The sequence below is a fragment of the Lissotriton helveticus genome (assembly GCF_964261635.1).
Source record: "Lissotriton helveticus chromosome 1_1 unlocalized genomic scaffold, aLisHel1.1 SUPER_1_unloc_15, whole genome shotgun sequence".
In the NCBI taxonomy this organism is placed as follows: Eukaryota; Metazoa; Chordata; class Amphibia; order Caudata; family Salamandridae; genus Lissotriton; species Lissotriton helveticus.
In genome coordinates, this window is record NW_027611654.1 from 3,355,051 (window position 1) to 3,378,438 (window position 23,388).

The 23,388-nt window shown below is 43.4% G+C and overlaps 1 protein-coding gene across 1 annotated transcript; it reads left to right on the forward strand.

The window, feature by feature from the left end:
* Window positions 1–2,608: 2,608 nt before the first annotated feature.
* On the forward strand, window positions 2,609–18,817 carry LOC144805576 (uncharacterized). The gene is made up of 3 exons (XM_078672100.1): window positions 2,609–5,029; window positions 17,488–17,925; window positions 18,009–18,817. Exons 1-3 carry the CDS (start codon window positions 3,697–3,699, stop codon window positions 18,815–18,817), a joined length of 2,580 nt encoding a protein of 859 aa, XP_078528226.1. The 5' UTR covers window positions 2,609–3,696.
* The last annotated feature ends 4,571 nt before the right edge of the window (window positions 18,818–23,388 follow it).

Genomic DNA, 23,388 nt, shown 5'->3' on the forward strand with positions numbered 1-23,388 from the left:
CCGTGAGGGTATTGAAAAATGAAGAACAGAACGACCAACCAAGGTCCAGCTCAAACAAGACACATGTACCATCAATAATCATAAGTTTGGTGCAAAACACTTCCCACACCTGTTTTCCCAAAGTGCAAATCGGATCAAATTGTTCATCGGAAGGTGGAAGGTGCACTCGTTGAAATCAAACACAAGTTCATTTAGTCTAATAAAATTTCTTTCTTTATTCTAGTAAAGTAGAACGGCACACAGCCAAAGCGTTTTGTTCCAAAAAGGAACTTCGTCAGGGCTGGCAATTATGTTTGAAAATCAATATGTAGACAAAAAAAAAACTTGTGAATTCCCGGTGGTAATAAACACCAGAAATGGCAAGACATGCGGTAGCTAGCAACTATCACTCTTCGAGGGGATCAGCGATTCCCGGCATGATAACTGGAGAATCGCTGCAGTCCACGCAGAGAACCGAGAACTTCTCACATCCCCGGAGAAGCGTGCTGCATCTGGAAGATCATCACTTCTTTATTTCTTTGCACCTGAACTCTGCCGAATTTCCGGCGCTGCAACATTGCTTGTCGTGGAAGCGCAACTCTACCTAAGGTACATTGACGCAAAGTGTCGCATCATAAGAACTGAACTGAACTAAGCTAAATCTACCATCTTAAAGTAACAGTTTTGTGTATTTTTGTTGTTTATGGTCTTGTGGTAGATCTATATAAAGTATACTTATTTTTGATATAAAAACCTTGTGTGGTGTCCATCTGTAGTCTTGTCACTGAGTTACTGTATGTGGTCACAAATGCTTTACACACTGCCACTGAGATAGGCCTGTCTGCTTGTGCCAAGCTACCAAGGGGGTGAGCAGGGGTTATTTAGGAGTGTAATCCCCTTATCCTCCTGACGAGAGGTAAGGGTCCCTATGTGTCACAAGTACCTACCTGTGCCAACTATGTTATGTTATGTTAAAACAACTTATATAGCGATCAGCTGCCCCAGCAAAGGGGCGTCCCGGCGCTTCTAGCAGCTAACAAACAACTGACTACGATGGAACTCAGCAAAACAATGTCCAGGAAAACGTATTTTACTTTTCGTAGACAATCAGGAGATTTGGTCCAGGGCCTGGTGGCCAGATACGCTTTGATCTTGCCCTCGCCCTGGCCTCAGTACCAAAGATCTAGGCATCATGGTTGATACCTCCCTCTCCTTGGGCCCCCAAATAAATAGAACAGTCTCCACCTACTTCTGAATGATAAGAACCCTCAGAAAGATATGTCAATTTCTCTCCCCCTCAGCGTGGAAACAGGCAGTGGTGGCCCTTGTGTTGTCCAGATTGGATTACTGCAACACCCTTTATGTAGGGATCAATAAGGGTCTCCTACACCGACTCCAACTTGTGCAGAATGCTGCTGCCAGGCTGGTGATGGGCCTTCCTAAATTCCTCTCTGTTGCAGCTACCATCAAGAGCCTTCCTTGGCTTCCTCTGGGTCGGAGAATTGAGTTTAAAGCCCTGTGTTTGGTGCACAAGGCCTTTTATAATATGGGATCAGAAGGCATTAAAAAACTGTTTCGGAGATATGTCCCTGGTAAGCAGTTAAGATCTTCCAGCAAGAATTTGGTTACTGTGCCTAGATTCAGAAAATCTAGATGGGGGGGAGGTCCTTTTCGCTGGCTGCGGTCAACTTGTTGAACTCCCTTCCTCTTTCAATTTCGATTCTGGAAACTCATTCCTCATTCCGTAAGGCCTTGAAGACCTGGCTCTTTACCAATACGAATCTGTAACCCCTGATCATGATCCCTATCTGCAGCGCCTTGATACCCCTGGGCTAAGTTTACACTTTATAATTCCTATATTCATTCATTCATTCATTACATAATACTATCCTCCCTCTGTCCGTTCTTTCAGCATCTTTTATCTCTGGATCTGACTTCCATCTCTTTGCGTCCTCACATCCTGCCCTTTTCTGTCTTGTCTACTACAATCAAAAGACAGTACATGTGCGTGGACACACATGCACACAGGGCTTGCTTTAGGGTGGTGCGACCAGTGGAGCTGCACCTGGAGCTGACCTTGGGGGCACTGTGTTTAGAAGTAACTTATGTGTTTACAAGCATCTGCCGCAGAGTTTCCCATGCCGTACCCCTGTGGTAAAAGTGGAAGATAGCCTTTTTTCTCTTTTCTCTGTTTTGTGTTTTTCTTTTCTTGACCCTTTTTGGTTTCCTTTACTGTTGTGCTGTTAAATAAAATGTCCCTTCCTAGATCACTGGAAAAAGGATTAGATTAACAGTCTAGGTGGGCAGGGGAGTAAATAACATCTAATAATTCATTGAAAGAATTACAAATATCTCACTATGACGCCAGCCGTTGCCAGAGAAGTTGCAAATTGATAGTGTGGTCTGCTTCTGAGAATCTATGTTTCTTTCTTAAATATTCACTTCTTTTGCTCTCACATCCTTGATTTCCAGTGATTCCAAGGTCTCTGTTTCACCACTATCAGAAATGCAACTCAAACCGATTTCCAAACTTGTTTTTGTTAATACTTTCTTTGTGCAAAGTATAAGGTCACAAATATTTTTTCTTTGTGTTCATTTACAATTTTTGACTCCATTTCTACAGGTGACAGAAGCATGAACAGAAAAAAGAAGGTGTACATTTAGTGAAACACAATAAAAAGGATTATTTCAAGGAAAGTTAAAACATTCTCGAGCACTAGAGAAGAAACACATTCTATGTGCCAGGAATGGTGAGGATGTTGGAGCGGAAGAAACTGGTGAATGTGAAAGTTGTCAAATCCCTAAAGTAAAAGGACCATAAATGTTTACCAAGTGTCAGTAACTGAGATTAAGGAGAACATTGGCCACAACTGATACCCACACAGTGCACTTGAGAAAACTCAGAGGTTGTAAATTCTGTTTGATGGTTTATGAGAAATGCTTTGGAGACCGAAACCCTCCCCAACAGATCAGTATCCGTAGACATGTTGTGATGCGACAGAACCGTCAAAAAGACTAATATCCTTGGTTTACAAGTGCAAGCTTTTGTCTCCGTCTCCTGGAGACAAGAGGAAAGAAAAGATTGTTTAAAAGAAAGTCATTGTAAATGCTCTTTCTCAGATGTCGTTACAGCAAAGAGGCTGGATTATCATTTCCAATATAGGAAGATTTTCCCCCACCAACTTTGTCTCTTGGATTGATCCGAGTGGGTTCAAAGTGTCCTGTAACTCCAAAGTCGATCATGTACCTGTCTTAGCAACTGATCAAAAAAGCATATTCTGGCACAGAAAGTAGAAAAGGGGCCAGTGTTACACTATTGACAATTTATAAACCACCCTGGCATGCCCTAATCATCTGTCATTACTTGTATGAACAAACATAACTAACAGGCAAACACTAAAGCCCAAAGACCCAATCAGTGCTTTTAGAACTCCTAAATCAAATGTGATAAACTAGAAACACTAAATGAGACTAATTAAACTTGAGAGAATTCACCCGGGCATAACTTGGAGAAAATGAATCCACGAGGGGCCTCTTAATCAATACAAGGGGCTCCTCAGTGAAAGTTAATAAGACAAGTTAGGAAATGATCTCCAGGTAAAAACTATCATTAGTTAAATACATATGTTAAGAAGAGCATCTGAAATGTATTTTAGAAGTTAATGCTGAGTTGTAACATAAACACGTACACAATCAGAAATCAGATTCATTCTTAAAATGACTTGTATTCAGGAACAAACCCAACTTGGAGAAAAAAACAACTCGAATAAGAGCAATGCCTGTGAGGACTGCTGTAGTAATCAATCCCACCTCACTAAATATGAGAAAACTAGCACTGGACGAAAACCCTATCAGTGCTCTGAATGCCAGAAAGGCTTCAGTCACAAATCCAACCTTACGGTACATGGAAGAACCCACACTGGACAAAAACCTTATCAGTGCTCTGAATGCTGGAAAAGCTTCAGTCAGAAAGACACCCTTACTAAACATGAAATGACCCACACTGGGCATAAACCCTATCAGTGTTCTGAATGCCAAAAAGGTTTCTATCAAAAAGCAGGTTTAAATCTACATCAGAGAATCCATACTGGGCTCAAACGGTATCAGTGCTCTGAATGCTGCAAAAGCTTCAGTCAGAAATCCAGCCTTACTGTACATGAAAGAACCCACACTGGACAAAAACCATATCAGTGTTCCATGTGCCAAAAAAGCTTCAGTTTTAGTGGCAGTCTGATTCAACATCAGGTAACTCACACTGGACAAAAACCTTATCAGTGCTCTGAATGCTGTAAAAGCTTTAGTAACAAATACAATCTCACTTTACATGAAAGAACCCACACTGGACAAAAACCTTATCAATGCTCTGAATGCTGTAAAAGCTTCAGTCAGAAATCCAGCCTTACTGTACATAAAATGACCCACACTGGGTATAAACTGTATCAGTGCTCTGAATGCTGTAAAAGCCTCAGTAGTAAATCAGCTCTCTCTCAACATGAGAGAGCTCATACTGGACAAAAAACTTATCAGTGCTCTGAATGCTGGAAAAGCTTCAGTCAGAAAGACACCCTTACTAAACATGAAATGACCCACACTGGGCATAAACCCTATCAGTGTTCTGAATGCCAAAAAGGTTTCTATCAAAAATCAGGTTTAAATCTACATCAGAGAATCCATACTGGGCTTAAACCATATCAGTGTTCTGAATGCCAGAAAAGCTTCAGTCAGAAATCCAACCTAACTGTGCATGAAAGGACCCACACTGGGCATAAACCGTATCAGTGCTCTGAATGCACAAACACTTTCTATAAGAGATTGAGTTTAATTGAACATGAGAGAACCCACACTGGGCTCAAACCCTATCAGTGCTCTGAATGCCACAAAAGCTTCAGTCAGAAATCCAACCTAACTGTGCATGAAAGGACCCACACTGGGCATAAACCGTATCAGTGCTCTGAATGCGGGAAAGGATTCAGTTGGAAATCCAACCTTACTGTGCATGAAAGAACCCACACTGGGTATAAACCGTATCAGTGCTCTGAATGCCAAAAATGCTTCAGTCATAAAACAACTCTCACTAATCATGAGAGAACTCACACTGGGGAAAAACCCTTATTAGCTCTCTGAATGCTGGAAAACTTTCAGCCGGAAATCTGGTCTCACTCAACCTGTGAGAACTTACCTGGAAAAAAACCTTGTCATTGTTCTAAATGCCAGGGAAGTGTCTGCTGGAGATTCAGTTTCATTCAACAAGAGAGAACCCACAACGTGAAAGAAAATGATCTGTGCTCTCACTGTGACAAAAACTTCAGTTGTAAATGTAACCTTTCTACATAAGAGAGACAATGTGGGAGAATACAAGGTGCTCACTGTAACCCCTGAGAAGGAGCTTTCAGCATCGCAAAACCTTAACATGAAGCAGCCACAAAGACATCAATCCATTGATTGTCCAACAAACTCTACTGAGAAAAGCACACAGCGAGGGATGGAAATGCATGAATTAACCTCATTCCTTTGTTACTTGTTGTGGCCTCATTCCATTCAGCGTGTTTTGCTCCCTGCGTGTTAATAAGCGGTGGCTCTGACCCACAAAGTCCATTGGATCCTGAACTTTGAGGCCACGCCCCTAGGATCTGGAATCCAAGTAACCTCAAACTGTTTCCAGCTTTAATGAGCCTCCCCAGGGGGCTGCAGCAGGAGTCGCTTTGTCATAGGTCTTAATGGGACCAACATCTGTTCATGTCTGTGCCACGTCGGCTGATCATTGAGAAAAACCAAAGGTGATGGATGGACTGGTAGTTAATCTCTGCAACATCCCACCACATCATTCTCTAGTCTTTGTGTAACTACAGACATGGTCAGCCATATGCAAACCATTCTTGGCTCCATCCTAAATAGTCCTAATGACTTCTGTTCCAAAAGGACACCACCTCGTATTACAAAGATCCACACAAGAGGCCTCTTTCCATCTTTTTTTGTTTCAAATGGAACCTGCTATGCTCTTAACCATGCCTCAGGCCTGCCACGTTCCATGCTTTGGCTCTTATCAACATTGAACCATCTCCATAACTTGGAAGCTCCGAAGACTTCGCAGCTGTTGTAACTGCTTTAAGTTTCCCACATTTTGATGGCCGTGGATTCAGGTTCAACTTGATAACCCAACTCTACTCTGTGGAAATTTTGCACTTCAAGCCACTTCTGTGCAGCTCGTCACCTTCTAAAACTGATTCAGCCACAAACCTTGTTTCAAATTCCAGTGTTCATCATCATCAGAGACTAAACTTATCTTTGTCCTCTCGAGCATAGCTACCAAAGTCAGCTACAATTTTGTAGGTGACTTCCTGATTGATTCAGTGGATCTGCTTTTTTTTTACTCATTTACCTTTTTGTTTGGTTTTGACAGTTGTTTTTGCTAATTAATAATCCTTAAATCACAGCCGACCTTTGCTTCTGAATAATTATTAAATATTCTTTTTAATCTAAACTTGGTTTGAATCTTAAAGTTCCGTGTCTATTTTTAATAAACTGTATTGAAATTTGTGATTTCCACTGTTTTGTTTTACCTTCGAGTGTGCCTTAGGCCATACTCCTCAAGCCACGTTACCAAAAGCGAGCTAAGAACACTTTAGTAGAAGACACATTTACCTTTGCTGACCAAAGTTTGGGAAAAGTAAAGCAGGCTGACTCCAGGAAACACACTACCTAGCTGGAAAGGTTACTCTCTTAGGTGGCATCTGCACCAACTGTAGATGCAAAAATCAAGGATTATGAGGGAAGCTGTTGGGATCTGTGCCCCCAGAATTTGAGACTGCCTCTCAAACAGTTGAAAGAGTTAAAGATGCACCCGTCAGAGATTCATGTCTCAGCAACTAAGACTGCCCGCTCCTGTCATACAACACTCACACTGAATCACACTCCCTGTGCAATGTACAAACTTTTACATAAACAAGTTGTGTTGTGCTTTGTGAACAGGCTTTCACCCCCCTTTGTATGCAAATGAGTTTCTGTGATCTGACACCCCAGGCTCCCATCTCTTCTAGTGCAGATGATAATGTGATAACTAACGAGTTAACAAACAAGGGCTGTATTGAGAAATAATCGTCTTCCAAGTCACACAGTAGTTTGTAGTTTGTAGTTCTTTATTAGTCGTTTAAATGTACATCCCCCATCCCGTTCCAAGTTAGAGTATAGTTTGCGAAGCGCGGCTCTCTTGTGGCCCGCTCCCCAGATTAGGTCCATAAGAACAAAGTCCAATTTCCTGAAGAAGTGCAGAGGCAGGTAAACTAGAGGGATCGAGAAGCAGTATAAATGTATTAACAGCATTTTTGCAACTTCCACTCTACCCATGGGTCGATAGTTGCAGGGAGCCTCAAAACAACAGTGAGCTGCAAACCTTGGATATCACCTAAGTTGCCCTGTACACGTTCATTGTCGTGTGGGAAGTTCGTCGCTTAATACCTGAAGATGTTAGGGTGCCACCCTAGTGCTAATTGGGGCAGCACTTCCTGTTTTAAGTTGTTAGTTTGCGCATGGGATATAAGCTGGTTTGGTCAAATTTAGCCTTAGTCTATAAGTCCTACCAAAATCGTCTAGAACATCCATCACCTGTGGTAGATACGAATGCACGTTCCTGAGGTACACAAATGCATCATCAGCATACAGTGATATGTCCTCTCAATTTGGCTCACTCGGTATACCGACTGCTGGGTCCTGTGAACGAAACAGGGCAGCAAACAGATCCATGGCTAGGGCAAAAGTAATCGACAGCGGGAATCTTTGCTGCATGCTTCAAAAGAAACTGAGATCTCTGCCTGTCCGGATGCGGGCCAGCGTGTTGGTGTAGAGGAGATTTATCCAGTGTAATATTTCTGGGCCTAGTTCCATGCACATCAGCACTTTCGTTAAGTAAAACTACTCGAGGGTGTTGAAGGCCTTCTCTATATCTAGTGAGAGTGCTGTGTATGGAGACAATTCATGAAGATTCTTTTCCATCAGCCGGAGAGGCGCCATAGGTTAAGACATATTTTTCTCCCAGGTACGAAATCATTCTGGTCTTGGTGCCATTGTAGAGAGGCAGGGGAGCAACCTGTTTGCAAAGACCTTACTGCAAATCTTGTGGTCGGTGTACCGTGGCCAGTAGGACCGTAGCTCCAGGGGGTCCCTGTTGGGCTTAGGCAGTACCAATATCATAGCCTCCCATAGGGATCCCAGCAATGTGCCCTCTTGCCAGGCCTGTTGGTACATTTGGAGTAGCTTTGGAGAGAGGGTTGCTCTGTAGGTAAAGTAAAAGTCCACCAGGGACCCGTCCATCCCAGGAGTTTTGTTGCATGCGATCTAGTCAATCATGAAGCCAATTTCCTCAGTGGTTAGGGTTTTGTCTGGTGTATGTCCCTTAAGGGGGTTAAGTCTGGGGATTGTCAGTCTATTCTAATACTCATCTGATTGGGGCGCTTGCACTCCCAACACAGCATGGTATACAGACATCTGGTACTACAGGAAAGCCTGGTTTATATCTGCTTGTACATTCAATATCACTCCCACCGGGGATCTGCTGGCCTTTCTGGGGGTCTTTGAGGTCAACGACCTTAGTAGCCATTCTAGTATCTGATAGTGTAGTGTTCCTAGTCGGACCACCGCCTCTCTTTACTCCTTTCGGAGAGGGTTGATTGTGTTCTAGTTTCATGCAGCTACCCCAGATATATTTCCGTTGTTCATATTGTTTGTTGAAGAGAGAGGTTCTGGTCTTGCAAGGCATGTTTTACACAATGCGACATCTTGATGCACTGGCCTTATGTGAGACCCTTAAAGGTATCTCACTCTATCACTGTCGTAGAGGCAGTTCTTTCCTTCGCCTCAAAGATGGCGATATGTGTACCTTCCGTATCACAGAAGACTCTGTCCTGTAGGGCCGGGGCATACAGCCTCATAGTAGGTAGTGGTGCATGTTGTCTGCCCCATTGAATCATCATTTTGAGGTGGTTGTGGTCCGAAAGTGTGTGGCCTAGACATCCAGGTCACAAGACCAAGGAAGCCACAGAGGGATTGCATAGGAGCAAGCCGATTCTGGTGTGCAATTAGTGTACTGATGAGAACAACTAGTATTCTCGTGTACGAGGATTCATCTGTCACCAGATGTTGCATATCTGGGTAAGCATAAGCCAGTCCACAAACCATGGGTCATTCTGATTGCATTCTCAATTTGTGGTGGGGGAAGGATCTATCTAGGGAGGTGTCATGGGCAGAATTAAAGTCCCCACCCCATATACTCCGCGTTGCCAGGGCTTGTATCAAGGGCTTGGATGAAGCACACCTGTCTCAAACTCAACACAGACAAGATGGAAGTCCTCATTTTTGGGAACAACACCTCACCATGGAATGACTAATGGTGTCCCATGGAGCACGGCATACCCCCCGCATCAACATACCATGCCCGCAACCTCTGCATCATTCTGGATTGCAAGCTATCCATGAAGAAACAAGTCAATGCAGTCTCATCCACCTGCTCCCACACCCTTTGAAGGCTCCACAAGATCTTCAGGTGGCTCCCGGCAAACACCAGAAGGACCATCATGCAAGCTCTCATCACTAGCAGACTGGACACTGGAAACAATCTGCGTAAGAGTCACTACACGCCTCCCGACGAGACTCCAGACGATACAGATCTCAGTGGCAAGACTCATACTCAACCTCACAAAAGGACCCACGTCACACCCCATCTCAAGAAACTACACTGGCTCCTGATTCAGAAGAGATGGCAGTTCAAGATGATGAGTCATGCCTACATGGCCTTGCACAACGAAGGACCAGCATACATCCGCAAACGTCTGACCTTCCACCAACTGACCAGACACCTTCTATCAGCTTCCCTCTCCCTTGCAGACACCCCACAGATCTGCTGAGCCAACAGCAGAGGACGCCATTGGAACCGCTGCAGCACAGCGCTTACCCAGCACAAGATCCTCGCATCTACCATGGATGGCAACCTTGATGACAACACCGACACTGGCTTTGTAGGGCGTTAGTTCTATCGAAGTTCAAGCCATCATGTAACCCCGTTTCTCAGCCTCCCTTCTGCACATCAAGAGCACCTTTGCTTTCCTTCACTATGTTCAGTCTAAGGCTGTCAACGCAGGGTCCTAGTGGTGTTTCTGGGGTCATATCACCTTGTCCTCTGTCATCAGGGCAAGAGCAGGGCCCGTTCACAGTTCTACTGGAATGTTCTCCAAGGCGAGGGCCAGCTCTCAGTGTAGCAAGGCTCCCCCCTGAAGTGTGGGTGATGGTGTGGGGCTGCTGCAAGATTCCAGTTCCACCATGACCCTGGCTTGTTTGCCTGCTGCTTGCCCATTTGTAGGCTTGCTATAGCACTTGGCGCCCTGCAGTTTCCCCGGTCCACCGCCAGTCATTACCGGACTGTTTGACGTGGAGGGAGACTCCAAGGGACAGCCTACTCTTTCTGGGTGCTTCACTTCCTGCTAGGGTCATTCACAGCCGCCATCTTGGCTAGGTCAGCGGTCTAGTGTCTCCGCTACTAACCAGGCAGGGCACCATAAAGCCAGCAAATGCCGCAAACGCGGAGCGGACGTGCCGTGGGCGCGCCGAAGGCGCACCAAAGGCAAGCACATCTGCGCCCATCTGCGCCTTGACCGGGCCCAGGGCCTGTCCCCCTGGCTATTTAAAAACAACTCCAAGTATAAAAGCACTATCTTACACTAGTCTTCAGCTTATGGATCTAAACAACACTAATTACAATCATTATTGCTCCCCTTTCAGCGAGGATGCACTATTTAATAAGCCACTCTCCATATGCCCAAATTGTATGTTTAATATAGCGCCAACTAGGTCAGCCCTCCTTCCTAGCGCACATATCCCCTCCCTAAACCGAACTTGATGTATTTTGCACTTATAAATGCTCACTCCCTCCCCAAGCATAATCTTGATATACATGAACTTCTGACCAATCAGAATTTGGATTTATTATTCTTGACTGAGACGTGGGGTGACTCCTCCTCTGGTCCTGACTTCTGCGCAGCCACCCCTGAAGGTTACTGCGTATTTAGACAGGACAGAACTTTAAACAAGCATTTGCAATGCAATCAGTCTCACATTTGATGAGTAGAACTATTGGTATTGTAAATGACAATATCTTTTACCCATATGTTTTGGTTTGGAGTGGAGTGAAAAATTCGAAAAAAAGACAACAAGAAACACTTAAAATGCTTCCTTAACAGGACCTCAGACCCACTTTTAGCATGCACACATCTGGGAGAAATTACGTGCACAGAAAAAGCAACGCATAAGGTACACAGCAACAGACACGTTCGTTCCTAAGCACCTCACCATTTCCCTCTCACCGCTACTAAAAAGATATTGTAATTGGATTTATATAGCGCTTACTACCCCTTACGAGGTGTTGAAGCAAAATACGGCGCGTAGTATGTGACTCCGGAACCCAATAAGGGTCTCCTACACCGACTCCAACTTGTGCAGAATGCTGCTGCCAGGCTGGTGATGGGCCTTCCTAAATTCCACTCTGTTGCGGCTACCATCAAGAGCCTTCCTTGGCTTCCTTTGGGTCGGAGAATTGAGTTTAAAGCCCTGTGTTTGGTGCACAAGGTCTTTTACAATATGTGATCAGAAGGCATTAAAAAACTGTTTCGGAGATATGTCCCTGGTAAGCAGTTAAGATCTTCCAGCAATAATTTGGTGACTGTGCCTAGATTCAGGAAATCTAGATGGGGGGGAGGGCCTTTTCGCTGGCTGTGGACAATTTTTTGAACTCCCTTCCTCTTTCAATTTCGATTCTGGAAACTCATTCCTCATTCCGTAAGGCCTTGAAGACCTGGCGCTTTAATAATAATAATAATAATAATAATCTTTATTCGGTTTTTACAATTCGAAAAGCCATAAAAGATAACAAATTAATTTAAAAAACATTAAATTTAAAAGGTGAATTATACATTTGATTTCTTAGCTCGGACACATTATTTGTAAGGCAGTTTAGAAAAAATAGCAGAAGATGGAAAGTTGCAGTTTTACAGATTGTTTCTGTGTCTCATGATGCATTTTAAAAAATTTAATACATGATATACCGTACATTCTGAGTCCAAAAATTGAAGTGATAACATCGCTGGGCGGCATTGTCTATGGCCCCATTTTTTTAATAGGGGAAAAAGCCAAGTTTTTCGGTGCGATTGATAGAACTTACAAAAAAGTACTGTATGAATGGTGGACTGTTGGGAATGTTCGTCACAAGGACACAGTGCCATATCGGTACTCCAATTGTTCTTTTCGGGGAAGGTCACCAGTCTGAAAAATGAATTCAACCTGAACCTTGTTAGGAGCATCTTCTCGTAGGTGGAAATCCCTAAGGTAAGATATAGCTGAATTTTCATGGTCTGCTGAATAATAATTGCATGCATGACAGATTTTTTTGTAGTCAGCGTTGCTAGTCTCAGGGAATCCAAGTGACTCAATGCTACCTGTTTTAGATCTTTTTTAGAGATTTCTTTCATTAGTTCTGGATTATAATAGTATTTTTCAAATCCCAGATCTTGTAGAAAATTTCTGATGTAAGAAATCCAAGGAATTTTTTTAGCATGGTCCAACTCCATGATGTCTTGTATAATGTTTTTTGTCAGGTTATTTTCAACAGATAACCAAACTCTTCTCCAAAGCATTAGAGGTTGGATTTTTATCAGGTCTTCGATAAATGGGATTCCCAATTCTATATGCGAGGCATAGATGGAAGTGCCTCGTGGTGTTGACAGAAGGAATCTCGTGAAGATGTTTTCCTCTTTTTGGATTGGGACAGTATTTGTATGACCCCAGATCCCGGCACCATATAATGCTGTGGATTGGCACTTCGCCGCATATATTTGCAACAGTTCCACTGGGGGTTTTTTCCCTAGTTTGTTGGAAAATTTCATTAGGGCCATGTTCGCTCTTTTAAAAAGGTGCCTCCTAGCTTCTACCGCCGGCTTCCAATTTTGGGCATCATCAATCATGATACCCAAGTAGGGGTATTGCGAGGTTCTCTCAATTTTTTGGTCTTTTAAAAAGATGGATTTTGCGGGTTTTTTTGAGCCACCGACTACCATAGAGAAGGTTTTTTTAACATTAATATGCAGATCCAGAGCTGCCATGAAGTCTGCATATTTAGTTAAAGATTTCTGTAGTTCAATTGGAGTTCGGGCTAAAATGACAGCGTCGTCCGCATAGAGCAGGGCGGGGATTAGGCGATCTTTTACTTTTGGGAGGTCTCTTCCCCCCTTCAACATACACTCTTCCAAACCGTTGGTGTATAAAGAAAAAAGAAAGGGGGCAAGGACGCAGCCTTGCCTCACTCCCCGCTCTACCCTGAATGGTGCTGTCAGTTCTCCTCCTGTCCCGAACCTCACTCTCGCTGTGGCCCCGCTGTAGAGTTCTCTTAAGAAGTCAAGGAGAGGAGGGTCTACTCCCATCTTGCTTAGTAATGACCAGAGCTTGGTATGTGAGACACAGTCAAATGCGGAGGAGAGATCCACGTATGTCATAAATATAGAACCTGATTTTGCCAATGTGTACTTAGAAATGAGCAAAGAGAGGTTTAAAGCTTGCTCGATGGTTCCAAAGCCCTCCCTGAAGCCGAACTGTAGGTCTGAGAGGATGTTTTCGTCAGCCACCCACTGTTGCAGCTTGCCAAGAAGGACTCTGCCAACTACTTTGCCCAGAGAGTCAAGAAGGGAGATTGGGCGGTAGCACTTGACATCTTGCCTATCCCCCTTCTTGAAAATAGGGACCATTATTGACGAAGACCATGAGTCCAGCAGTCCAAGTTCCATGGTTGCGAAACAGACCCTCGTGATTATTGGAATCCACAAGTCGGGAAGAAATTTAAATAGGTCGACGGGGACCCCGTCAGGGCCAGGGGCTTTTCCGGGTCTACTTAAGGATAACGCTTCTTCGAAATCTTGTAAGTCAACTTCCAGATGAATAGGGAAGGTGACTGGGTTGCAGCTAGACTGATGCAAACCTCTGTTAGATGTAGTTTGGAAGATTTTCGAAAAATGGCTCGTCCATGTAGCCTCGTCTATGGCCACATCTATTTTTGGTCCAGTTGAGTTAGATAGAAAAGGCGATTTGACTATTTTCCAGAAAGCCTGGGAGTTCTTCGAGAGTGCACTCTCGTGTAAGGCCTTCCACAAGGATGTTTTTAGGTCCTTTTTCCTCGTCTTTCTAATGGTAGAGTATTCTCTTCTGAGATTTTGGATCTTTGTTGCATCTCTGTTGGGTTCCCTAAGAGCTTTCCTCAGATTTGACTGCGCTTTCGTGCAGTCTCGACTAAACCAGCCTGTGGTCTTTCTATTGTTTTGTTTGAGAGTTCTGGTTAATAGGCTTTTGACAAGTTCTATAATGGCGTTGAAGTTTTCCAGTATTTGCTTAGCCTCTGCTTGAGGATCAAGACAGATCAAAATGTTTTTGTAAGCAAGAGTAACTAGTTTCTTCGTTAGAATATTGGGATCCACTTTCTCCCATTTGATTGTAAAGCCGTTAGTCTTGTTCAGCATGAGCCTATTCTGAGATAGGGTGTTGGCTATGGTTACCATCGGAGAGATCGAGAGATGTATTTGGAAGTTTAGACTTAGCGCTGAGTGATCGCTGAGGCAATTTTCTAAGATTTTAAATGGTCCCAGTTGCGATTTTAGAACTTCTGTAGCTAATATATAATCCACTGTTGTTTCGTAGCCCCTTCCTCTATAGGTAGGCTCTAGCTTGTCAGTTGATTGTAGTGTGGGATTCAGAATTTGCAGGTCCAGGTCTGCGATTACTTTGTTCATGGCGGATCCTGCTTCTGAATGGATAAAGTGCATTAAAGGACTGTCAGACTCGTCTACTATTCCACAGGTATCGATAATGGGGCAGGGGTGCAAATTGAAGTCACCGCCCCAGATTATGTGAGCGGTATCCCCTTTCTGTTTATAGTGAATGTGTTCCGTTATTTTGTATTGAATTTGGTCGAGAACATTCACAAAATTTTCTAGATCCAGGTTGTTGTATATATTTACTGCTGTAACACGGATTTTTTTCCCTACGGAGAAAGTAAGAATTTGAAAATTCGGAAGGAGGTCTGTCTTGATGATCTTTAAATCTACAATAGTGTTTGCCATGTAAATTACCAGACCCCCCTTCGGTCTGCCTGAAGTGCTAGGAAGGGCAGGAGAAGTGAAGGTTCTGTATCCCAGTAGGTGGAGCGCTGCCGTTGACCATGTTTCCTGGAGAAAAATGAATTGAAAGCCCTTCAGAAAAACCGCTGCCGAACCGTCTTCGATCTTATTACGGAGACCGGCAACGTTCCAGAAAACCATGGGAAACTGAGTGGGTCCGCGATCATATACATCCTTATGCTTGTGCGGTATGGATGGGATGGGCATTGACTTTACAAATACGAATCTGTAAACCCTGTATCTATGGACACCCCTGATCATGATCCCGATCCGCAGCGCTTTGATGCCCCTGGGCTAAGTTCGATCCTTCTGTCTGTTCTATCGGCATCTTTCATCTCTGGATCTGACTTTCATCTCTTTACGTCCTCCCATCCTGCCCTTTTCTGTCTTGTCTACTACAAGCAAAAGACACAGTACATGTGTGTGGACACACATGCACACAGGGCTTGCTTTAGAGTGGTGCGACCGGTGGAGCCACACCTGGTGCTGACCTTGGGGCACTGTGTTTAGAAGTAAGTTATATGTTTACAAGCATCTGCCGCAGAGTTTCCTGTGTTGGACCCCTGTGGTGAAAGTGGAAGATAGCCTTTTTTCTCTTTCCTTTGTTTTGTGTTTTTCTTTTCTTGACCCTTTTTGGTTTCCTTTACTGTTGTGCCGTTAAATAAAATGTCCCTACCTAGATCACTGGAAAAAGGATTAGATTAACAGTCTAGGTGGGCAGGGGACTAAATAACATCTAATAATTCATAGAAAGAATTACAAATATCTCACTATGACGCCAGCCGTTGCCACAGAACTTGCAAATTGATAGTGGTGGCTGCTTCTGAGAATCTGTGTTTCTTTCTTAAATATTCACTTCTTTTGCTCTCACATCCTTGATTTCCAGTGATTCCAATGTCTCTGTTTCACCACTATCAGAAATGCAACTCAAACTGATTTCCAAACTTGTTTTTGTTAATACTTTCTTTGTGCAAAGTATAAGGTTACAAATATTTCTTCTTTGTGTTCATTTACAATTTTTGACTCCATTTCTACAGGTGACAGAAGCATGAACAGAAAAAATAAGGTGTAAATTTAGTGAAACACAATGAAAAGGATTATTTCAAGGAAAGTTAAAACATTCTCGAGCTCTTGAGAAGAAACACATTCTATGTGCCAGGAATGTTGAGGATGTTGGAGCGGAAGAAGCTGGTGAATGTGAAAGTTGTCAAATCCCTAAAGTAAAAGGACCATAAATGTTTACCAAGTGTCAGTAACTGAGATTAAGGAGTACAATTTCCACAACTGATCCCCACGCAGTGCACTTGAGAAAACTCAGAGGATGTAAATTCTGTTTGATGGTTTATGAGAAATGCTTTGGAGACCGAAACCCTCCCCAACAGATCAGTTTCCGTAGACGTGTTGTGATGTGACAGAACCGCCAAAAAGACTAATATCCTCGGTTTACAAGTGCAAGCTTTTGTCCCGTCTCCTGGAGATAAGAGGAAAGAAAAGATTGTTTAAAAGAAAGTCATTGTAAATACGCTTTCTCAGATGTCATTACAGCAAAGAGGCTGGATTATCATTTCCAATATAGGAAGATTTTCCTCCACAAACTCTGTCTCTTGGGTTGATCCGAGTGGTTTCAAAGTGTCCTGTACCTCCAAAGTGGATCATGTACCTGTCTTAGCCACTGAGCAAAAAAGTATGTACTGGCACAGAAAGTAGAAAAGGGGCCAGTGTTACGCTATTGATAATTCATAAACCACCCTGGCATGCCCTAATCATCTGTCATTACTTGTATGAACAAACATACCTTACAGGCAAACACTAAAGCCCAAATACCTTATCAGTGCTTTTAAAACTTCTAAATCAAATGTGATGAAGTAGGATCACTAAATGAGACTAATTAAACAAGAGAAACTTCACCCGGGCATAACTTGGAGAAAATGAATCCATGAGAGGCCTCGTAATCAATACAAGGGGCTCCTCTGTGAAAGTTAATAAGACAAGTTAGATCGGTGCCTTTAAAGGTAGGAAAATGATCTCCAGGTAAAAACTATCATTAGTTAAACACATATGTTAAGAAGAGCATCTGAAATGTATTTTAGAAGTTAATGCTGCGTTGTAACATAAACAAGTACACACTCAGAAATCAGATTCAGTCTTAAGATGGCATGTATCCAGGAACAAACCCAACTTGGAGAAACAAACAACTCGAATAAGAGCAATGACTGTGAGAATAGCTTTAGTCATCAATCCCACCTCACTAAACATGAGAAAACTAGCACTGGACGAAAACCCTATCAGTGTCCAGAATGCAGGAAAGGCTTCAATCACAAATCCAGCCTTACTGTACATGAAAGAACCCACACTGGGCTTAAACCGTATCAGTGCTCTGAATGCTGTAAAAGCTTCAGTAGCAAATCCTATCTCACTTTACATGAAAGAACCCACACTGGACAAAAACCTTATCAGTGCTCTGAATGTTGTAAAAGCTTCAGTCAGAAATCCAGCCTTACTAAACATGAAAGAACCCACACTGGACAAAAACCATATCAGTGCTCCATGTGCCAAAGAAGCTTCAGTTTTAGTAGCAGTCTGATTCAACATCAGGTAACTCACACTGGACAAAAACCTTATCAGTGCTCTGAATGCTTTAAAAGCTTTAGTAACAAATCCAGTCTCACTTTACATGAAAGAACCCACACTGGACAAAAACCTTATCAATGCTCTGAATGCTGTAAAAGCTTCAGTCAGAAATCCAGCTTACTGTACATAAAATGACTCACACTGGGTATAAACTGTATCAGTGCTCTGAATGCTGTAAAAACTTCAGTAGTAAATCAGCTCTCTCTCAACACGAGAGAGCTCATACTGGACAAAAAAAGTATCAGTGCTCTGAATGCTGGAAAAGCTTCAGTCAGAAAGACACCCTTACTAAACATGAAAGGACGCACACTGGACATAAACCGTATCAGTGCTCTGAATGCCAAAAAGGTTTCTATCAAAAATCCGGTTTAAATCTACATCAGAGAATCCATACTGGGCTTAAACCGTATCAGTGCTCTGAATGCCAGAAAAGCTTCAGACTGAAAAAGACTCTCACTCACCATGAGAGAACTCACACGGGGCACAAACCTTATCAGTGCTCTGAATGCTCGAAAAGCTTCAGTCAGAAATCCAACCTTACTGTCCATCAAAGGACCCACACTGGGCATAAACCGTATCAGTGCTCTGAATGCACAAAAACATTCTATAAGAGATTGAGTTTAATTGAACATGAGAGAACCCACACTGGGCTCAAACCCTATCAGTGCTCTGAATGCCACAAAAGCTTCAGATTGAAAATAAATCTCACTAGACAAGAAAGAACCCACACTGGACAAAAACCGTCTCAGTGCTCTGAATGCCGGAAAGGATTCAGTTGGAAATCCAACCTTACTGTGCATGAAAGAACCCACACTGGGTATAAACCGTATCAGTGTTCTGAATGCCAGAAAAGCTTCAGTTATAAAATAACACTCACTAGACATGAGAGAACTCACGCTAGGGATAAACCTTATAAGCTCTCTGAATGCTGGAAAAGTTTCAGCCGGAAATCTGGTCTCACTCAACCTGTGACAACTTACCTGGAAGAAACCTTGTCATTTTTCTAAATGCCAGAGAAGCGACAACGTGAAAGAAAATGATCTGTGCTCTCAATGTGACAAAAACTTCAGTTGTAAATGTAACATTTCTACGTAAGAGAGGCAATGTGGGGAGAATAAAAGGTGCTCACAGTCAACCCCGAGGAGGAGCTTTCAGCATCGCTAAACATTTACATGACGCAGCCCCAAAGACATCACTCCATTGATTGTCCAACAAACTGTACTGAGAAAAGCACACAGCGAGGGATGGAAATGCTTGAATTAACCTCATTCCTTTGTTACTATTTGTGGCCTCATTCCATTCAGCGTGTTTTGCTCCCTGAGTGTTAATAAGCTATGGCTCCAACACACAAAGTCCATTAAATCCTGAACTTTGAGGCCACGCTGTTATATTCAGGAATGCATGTAACCTCAAATTGTTTCCAGCCTTAGTGAGCCTCACCAGGGGGCTGCAGCAGGCGTTTGTTTATTGTTTAGTGTCCGTCTTTTCATTTTTGTATATTATATATTTTCATATATGGTGTTTTTGCGTGAGGTGATTATTATTGTCCTCATTTCAAGTATGTTATGCTTTGTATGTTTCTCCCATGGGCCGCTGTTTCTGTATAGTTCATGCAATTTTTAACATGTTTTTAAGTGTTTATCTTTATTTAGCCTTTTGATATCAATAAAATGTGAAATTACATTATGTGGAAATGTTTTATTATCTGCAGGACAATTGATTATTGTGTGGAGTAGTTACCCATAATATTTATTAATTGGAGGAAGTTTTTGTTCTTTAACATTTAGGCTGCAGCAGGAGTCCCTGTGCCGTAGGTCTCTATGGGACCAACATCTGTTCATGTCTGTACCACGTAGGGCTGATCATTGAGAAAAACTAAAGGTGATGGATGTACTGGTAGTTAATCTCGGCAACATCCCGCCACATCATTCTCCAGTCTTTGAATAACTACAGCCAAGGTCAGCCATATGGAAACCATTCTTGGCCCCATCCTAAATAGTCCTAATTACTTCTGTTCCAAGAGGACACAGCCTCATATTACAAAGATCCACATGAGTGGCCTCTTTCCATCTTCTTTTTGTTTCAAATGGATCCTGCTATCCCCTTAACCATGCCTCAGGCCTGCCACGTTCCATGCTTTGGCTCTTTTCTCATCTTCAACCATGAACCATCTCCATAACTTGGAAGCTACGAAGACTTCGCAGCTGTTGTAACTGCTCGAAATTTCAAACATTTTGATGGCCGTGGATTCAGGTTCACTTTGATGACCCAACTCTACTCTGTGGGAATTTTGCACTTCAAGCCACTTCTGTGCAGCTCGTCACCTTCTGAGACTGATTCAGCCAAAAACCTCACATCAAATTCCAGTGCTAATCCTCACTAGAAACTAAACTTATCTTTGGCCTCTCGAGCATAGCTACCGAAGTCAGCTACAATTTTGTAGGTGACTTCCTGATTGATTCAGTGGAACTGCTTGTTTTTTATTCATTTACCTTTTTGTTTGGTTTTGACAGTTGTTTTTGCTAATTAATAATCCTTAAATCACAGCCCACCTTTAGATTTTGCTTCTGAATAATTATTGAATATTCTATTTGATCTAAACTTGGTTTGAATCTTTAAGTTCCTTGTCTATTTTCAATAAACTGTATTGAAATGTGTGACTTCCACTGTTTTGCTTTACCTTCGAGCGCCCCTTAGGCCATACTGCTCAAGCCACGTTACCAAAAGCGAGCTAAGAACACTTTAGTAGAAGACCTATTTACCTTTGCTGACCAAAGTTTGGATAAAGCAAAGCAGGCTGACTCCAAAAAGCACACTAAGGTTACTCTTTTAGGTGGCATCTGCACCACCTGTAGATGCAAAAAGCAAGGATTATGAAGGAAGCTGTTGGTATCTGTGCCCCCAGAATTTGAGACTGCCACCCTCTCTCAAACAGTTGAAAGAGCTAAAGATCCACCCGTCAGAGATTCATGTCTCAGCAACTAAGACTGCTTGCTCCTGCCATACAACACTCACACTGTTACCTGAATCACACTCCCTGTGCAATGTACAAACTTTTACATAAACAAGTTGTGTTGTGCGTTGTGAACAGGCTTTCACCCCCCCTTTTTATGTAAAAGAGTTTCTGTGATCAGACGCCCCCCGACTCCCATTTCTTCTAGTGCGGATGATAATGTGAGAACTGTAACGAGATCACAAACAAGGGCTATATTGAGAAATAATCGTCTTCCAAGTCACACAGTAGTTTGTAGTTCTTTATTAGTCTTTTATATGTACATCCCCATCCCGTTCCAAGGTAGGGTAAAGTTTGCGAAGCACGACTCTCTTGTGGCCCGCTCCCCTGATTAAGTCCATAAGAACAGAAACAGAGTCCAATTTCCTGAAGAAGCGGCGGGTGGGTAAACTGGGGGGGTCAAGAAGCAGTATAAATGTATTAACAGCATTTTTGCAACTGCCACTCTATCCATGGGTCGATAGTGGCAGCGAGCCCCAAAACGACAAGGAGCTGCAAACATTGGACATCACCTAAGTTGCCCTGTATTGTCTGTGTGGTACATTCACCCCTAAATACCTATATCACCTGCGGTAGATACGCATGCACTTACCTGAGTTACACAAATGCGTAATCAGCATACGGTGTTATGACCTCTCAATTTGGCTCACTCGTTATACCGACTGCTGGGTCCTGCAAACAAAACAGTCCATGGCTAGAGTGAAAGTAATCGACAGCGGGCATGTTTGCCACATCCTTCTAAAGAAACTGAGATCTCTACCTGTCCAGATGCGGGACAGCGGGTTGGTGTAGAGGAGATTATTCCAGTGCAGTATTTCTGCTCCTTGTTTCATGCACATCACCATTTTCGTTAAGTAAAACTACCCAAGGGTGTCGAAGGTCTTCTCTATATCTAGGCCTTCTCTTTATCTAGTGAGAGTGCTGTGTATGGAGGCAATTCATGAAGATTCTCCTCCATCAGCCGCAGAGGCGTCATAGGTTTAGACACATTTTTTTCCCAGGTACGAAACCATTCTGATCTTGGTGCCAATGTAGAGAGGCAGGGGAGCAACCTGTTTGCAAGGACCTTCCTGCGAATCTTGTTGTCGGTGTACCATGGCCAGTAGGAGCATAGCTCCAGGGGGTCCCTGTTGGTCTTAGGCAGGACAAATCTCATAGCCTCCCATAGGGATCCCGGCAATGTGCCCTCTTCCGGGCCTGTTGGTACATTTGGAGTAGCTTTGGAGAGAGGGTTGCTCTGTAGGTGAAGTAAAAGTCCACCGGGAACCCGTCCATCCCAGGAGTTTTGTTGCACGTGATATAGTCAATCATGAAGCCAATTTCCTCAGTGGTCAGGGTTTCGTCTGGTGTATGTCCCTGAAGGGGGTTTAGTCTGGGGGTCGACAGTCTATTCAAATACTCATCTAATTGGGGAGCTTGCACTCCCAACACAGCCTGGTACACAGACGTCTGGTACTACAGGAAAGCCTGGTTTATATCTGCTTGCACAATCAATATCTCTCCCACCGGGGATCTGCTGGCCTTTCTGGGTGTCTTTGGGGTCAACGGCCTTAGGAGCCATGCTAGTATCTGATCGTGTAGTGTTCCTAGTCTGACCACCACCTCTCTTGACTCCTTTCAGAGAGGGTTGATTGTGTTCTAGTTTCATGCAGGTACCCCAGATATATTTCCGTTGTTTGTATCGGTCGTTCAAGGGAGAGGTTCTGGGCTTGCAAGGCATGTTTTACACCGTGCTACATCTTGATACACAGGCCTTGTGTGACACCCTTAAAGGTGTGCCACTCTATCACAGTCGTAGAGACCGTCCCTTCATTCTCCTCAAAGATGGCGATATGTGTACCTTGAGTATCACAGAAGACTCTGTCCTCTAGGGCCGGGGCATACAGCCTCCTAGTAGGTACTGGTGCATGTCGTCTGCCCCACTGAATATTCAGTTTGAGGTGGTTGTGGTACAAAAGTGTGTGGCCTAGACATTCAGGTCACAAGACCAAGGAAGCCACAGAGGGATTGTATAGGAGCAAGCCGATTCTGGTGTGCAGTTAGTGTGCTGGTGAGAACGAGTATTCTCGTGTACGAGGATTTATCTGTCACCAGATGTTTCACATCTGGGTAAGCATAAGCCAGTCCACAATGAATGGGTCATTCTGATTGCATTCCCAGCTTGTGGTGGGGGGAGGGTCAATATAGCGAGGTGTCATGGGCAGAATTAAAGTCCCCACCTCATATACTCGGCATTGCCAGGGCTTGTATCAAGGACTTGGATGAAGTACACCTGTCTCAAACTCAACACAGACAAGATGGAAGTCCTCATTTTTGGGAACAACACCTCACTATGGAATGACACATGGTGTCCCATGGAGCACGGCATACCCCCCGCATCAACATACCATGCCCGCAACCTCTGCATCATTCTGGATTGCAAGCTATCCATGAAGAAACAAGTCAATGCAGTCTCATCCACCTGCTCCCACACCCTTTGCAGGCTCCACAAGAGCTTCAGGTCGCTCCCAGCAAACACCAGAAGGACCATCATGCAAGCCCTCATCACCAGCAGACTGGACACTG

Bases quoted from the DNA above. Each gene is read 5' to 3' on its own strand.
- LOC144805576 (XM_078672100.1), top strand. From the start codon at position 3,697: ATGACTTGTATTCAGGAACAAACCCAACTTGGAGAAAAAAACAACTCG. The intron at 5,030-17,487 runs GCTTCAGTCATA...AATGCAGGAAAG, and splicing joins GTGCTCTGAATGCCAAAAAT to GCTTCAATCACAAATCCAGC. The intron at 17,926-18,008 runs GCTTACTGTACA...GTAGTAAATCAG, and splicing joins AAGCTTCAGTCAGAAATCCA to CTCTCTCTCAACACGAGAGA.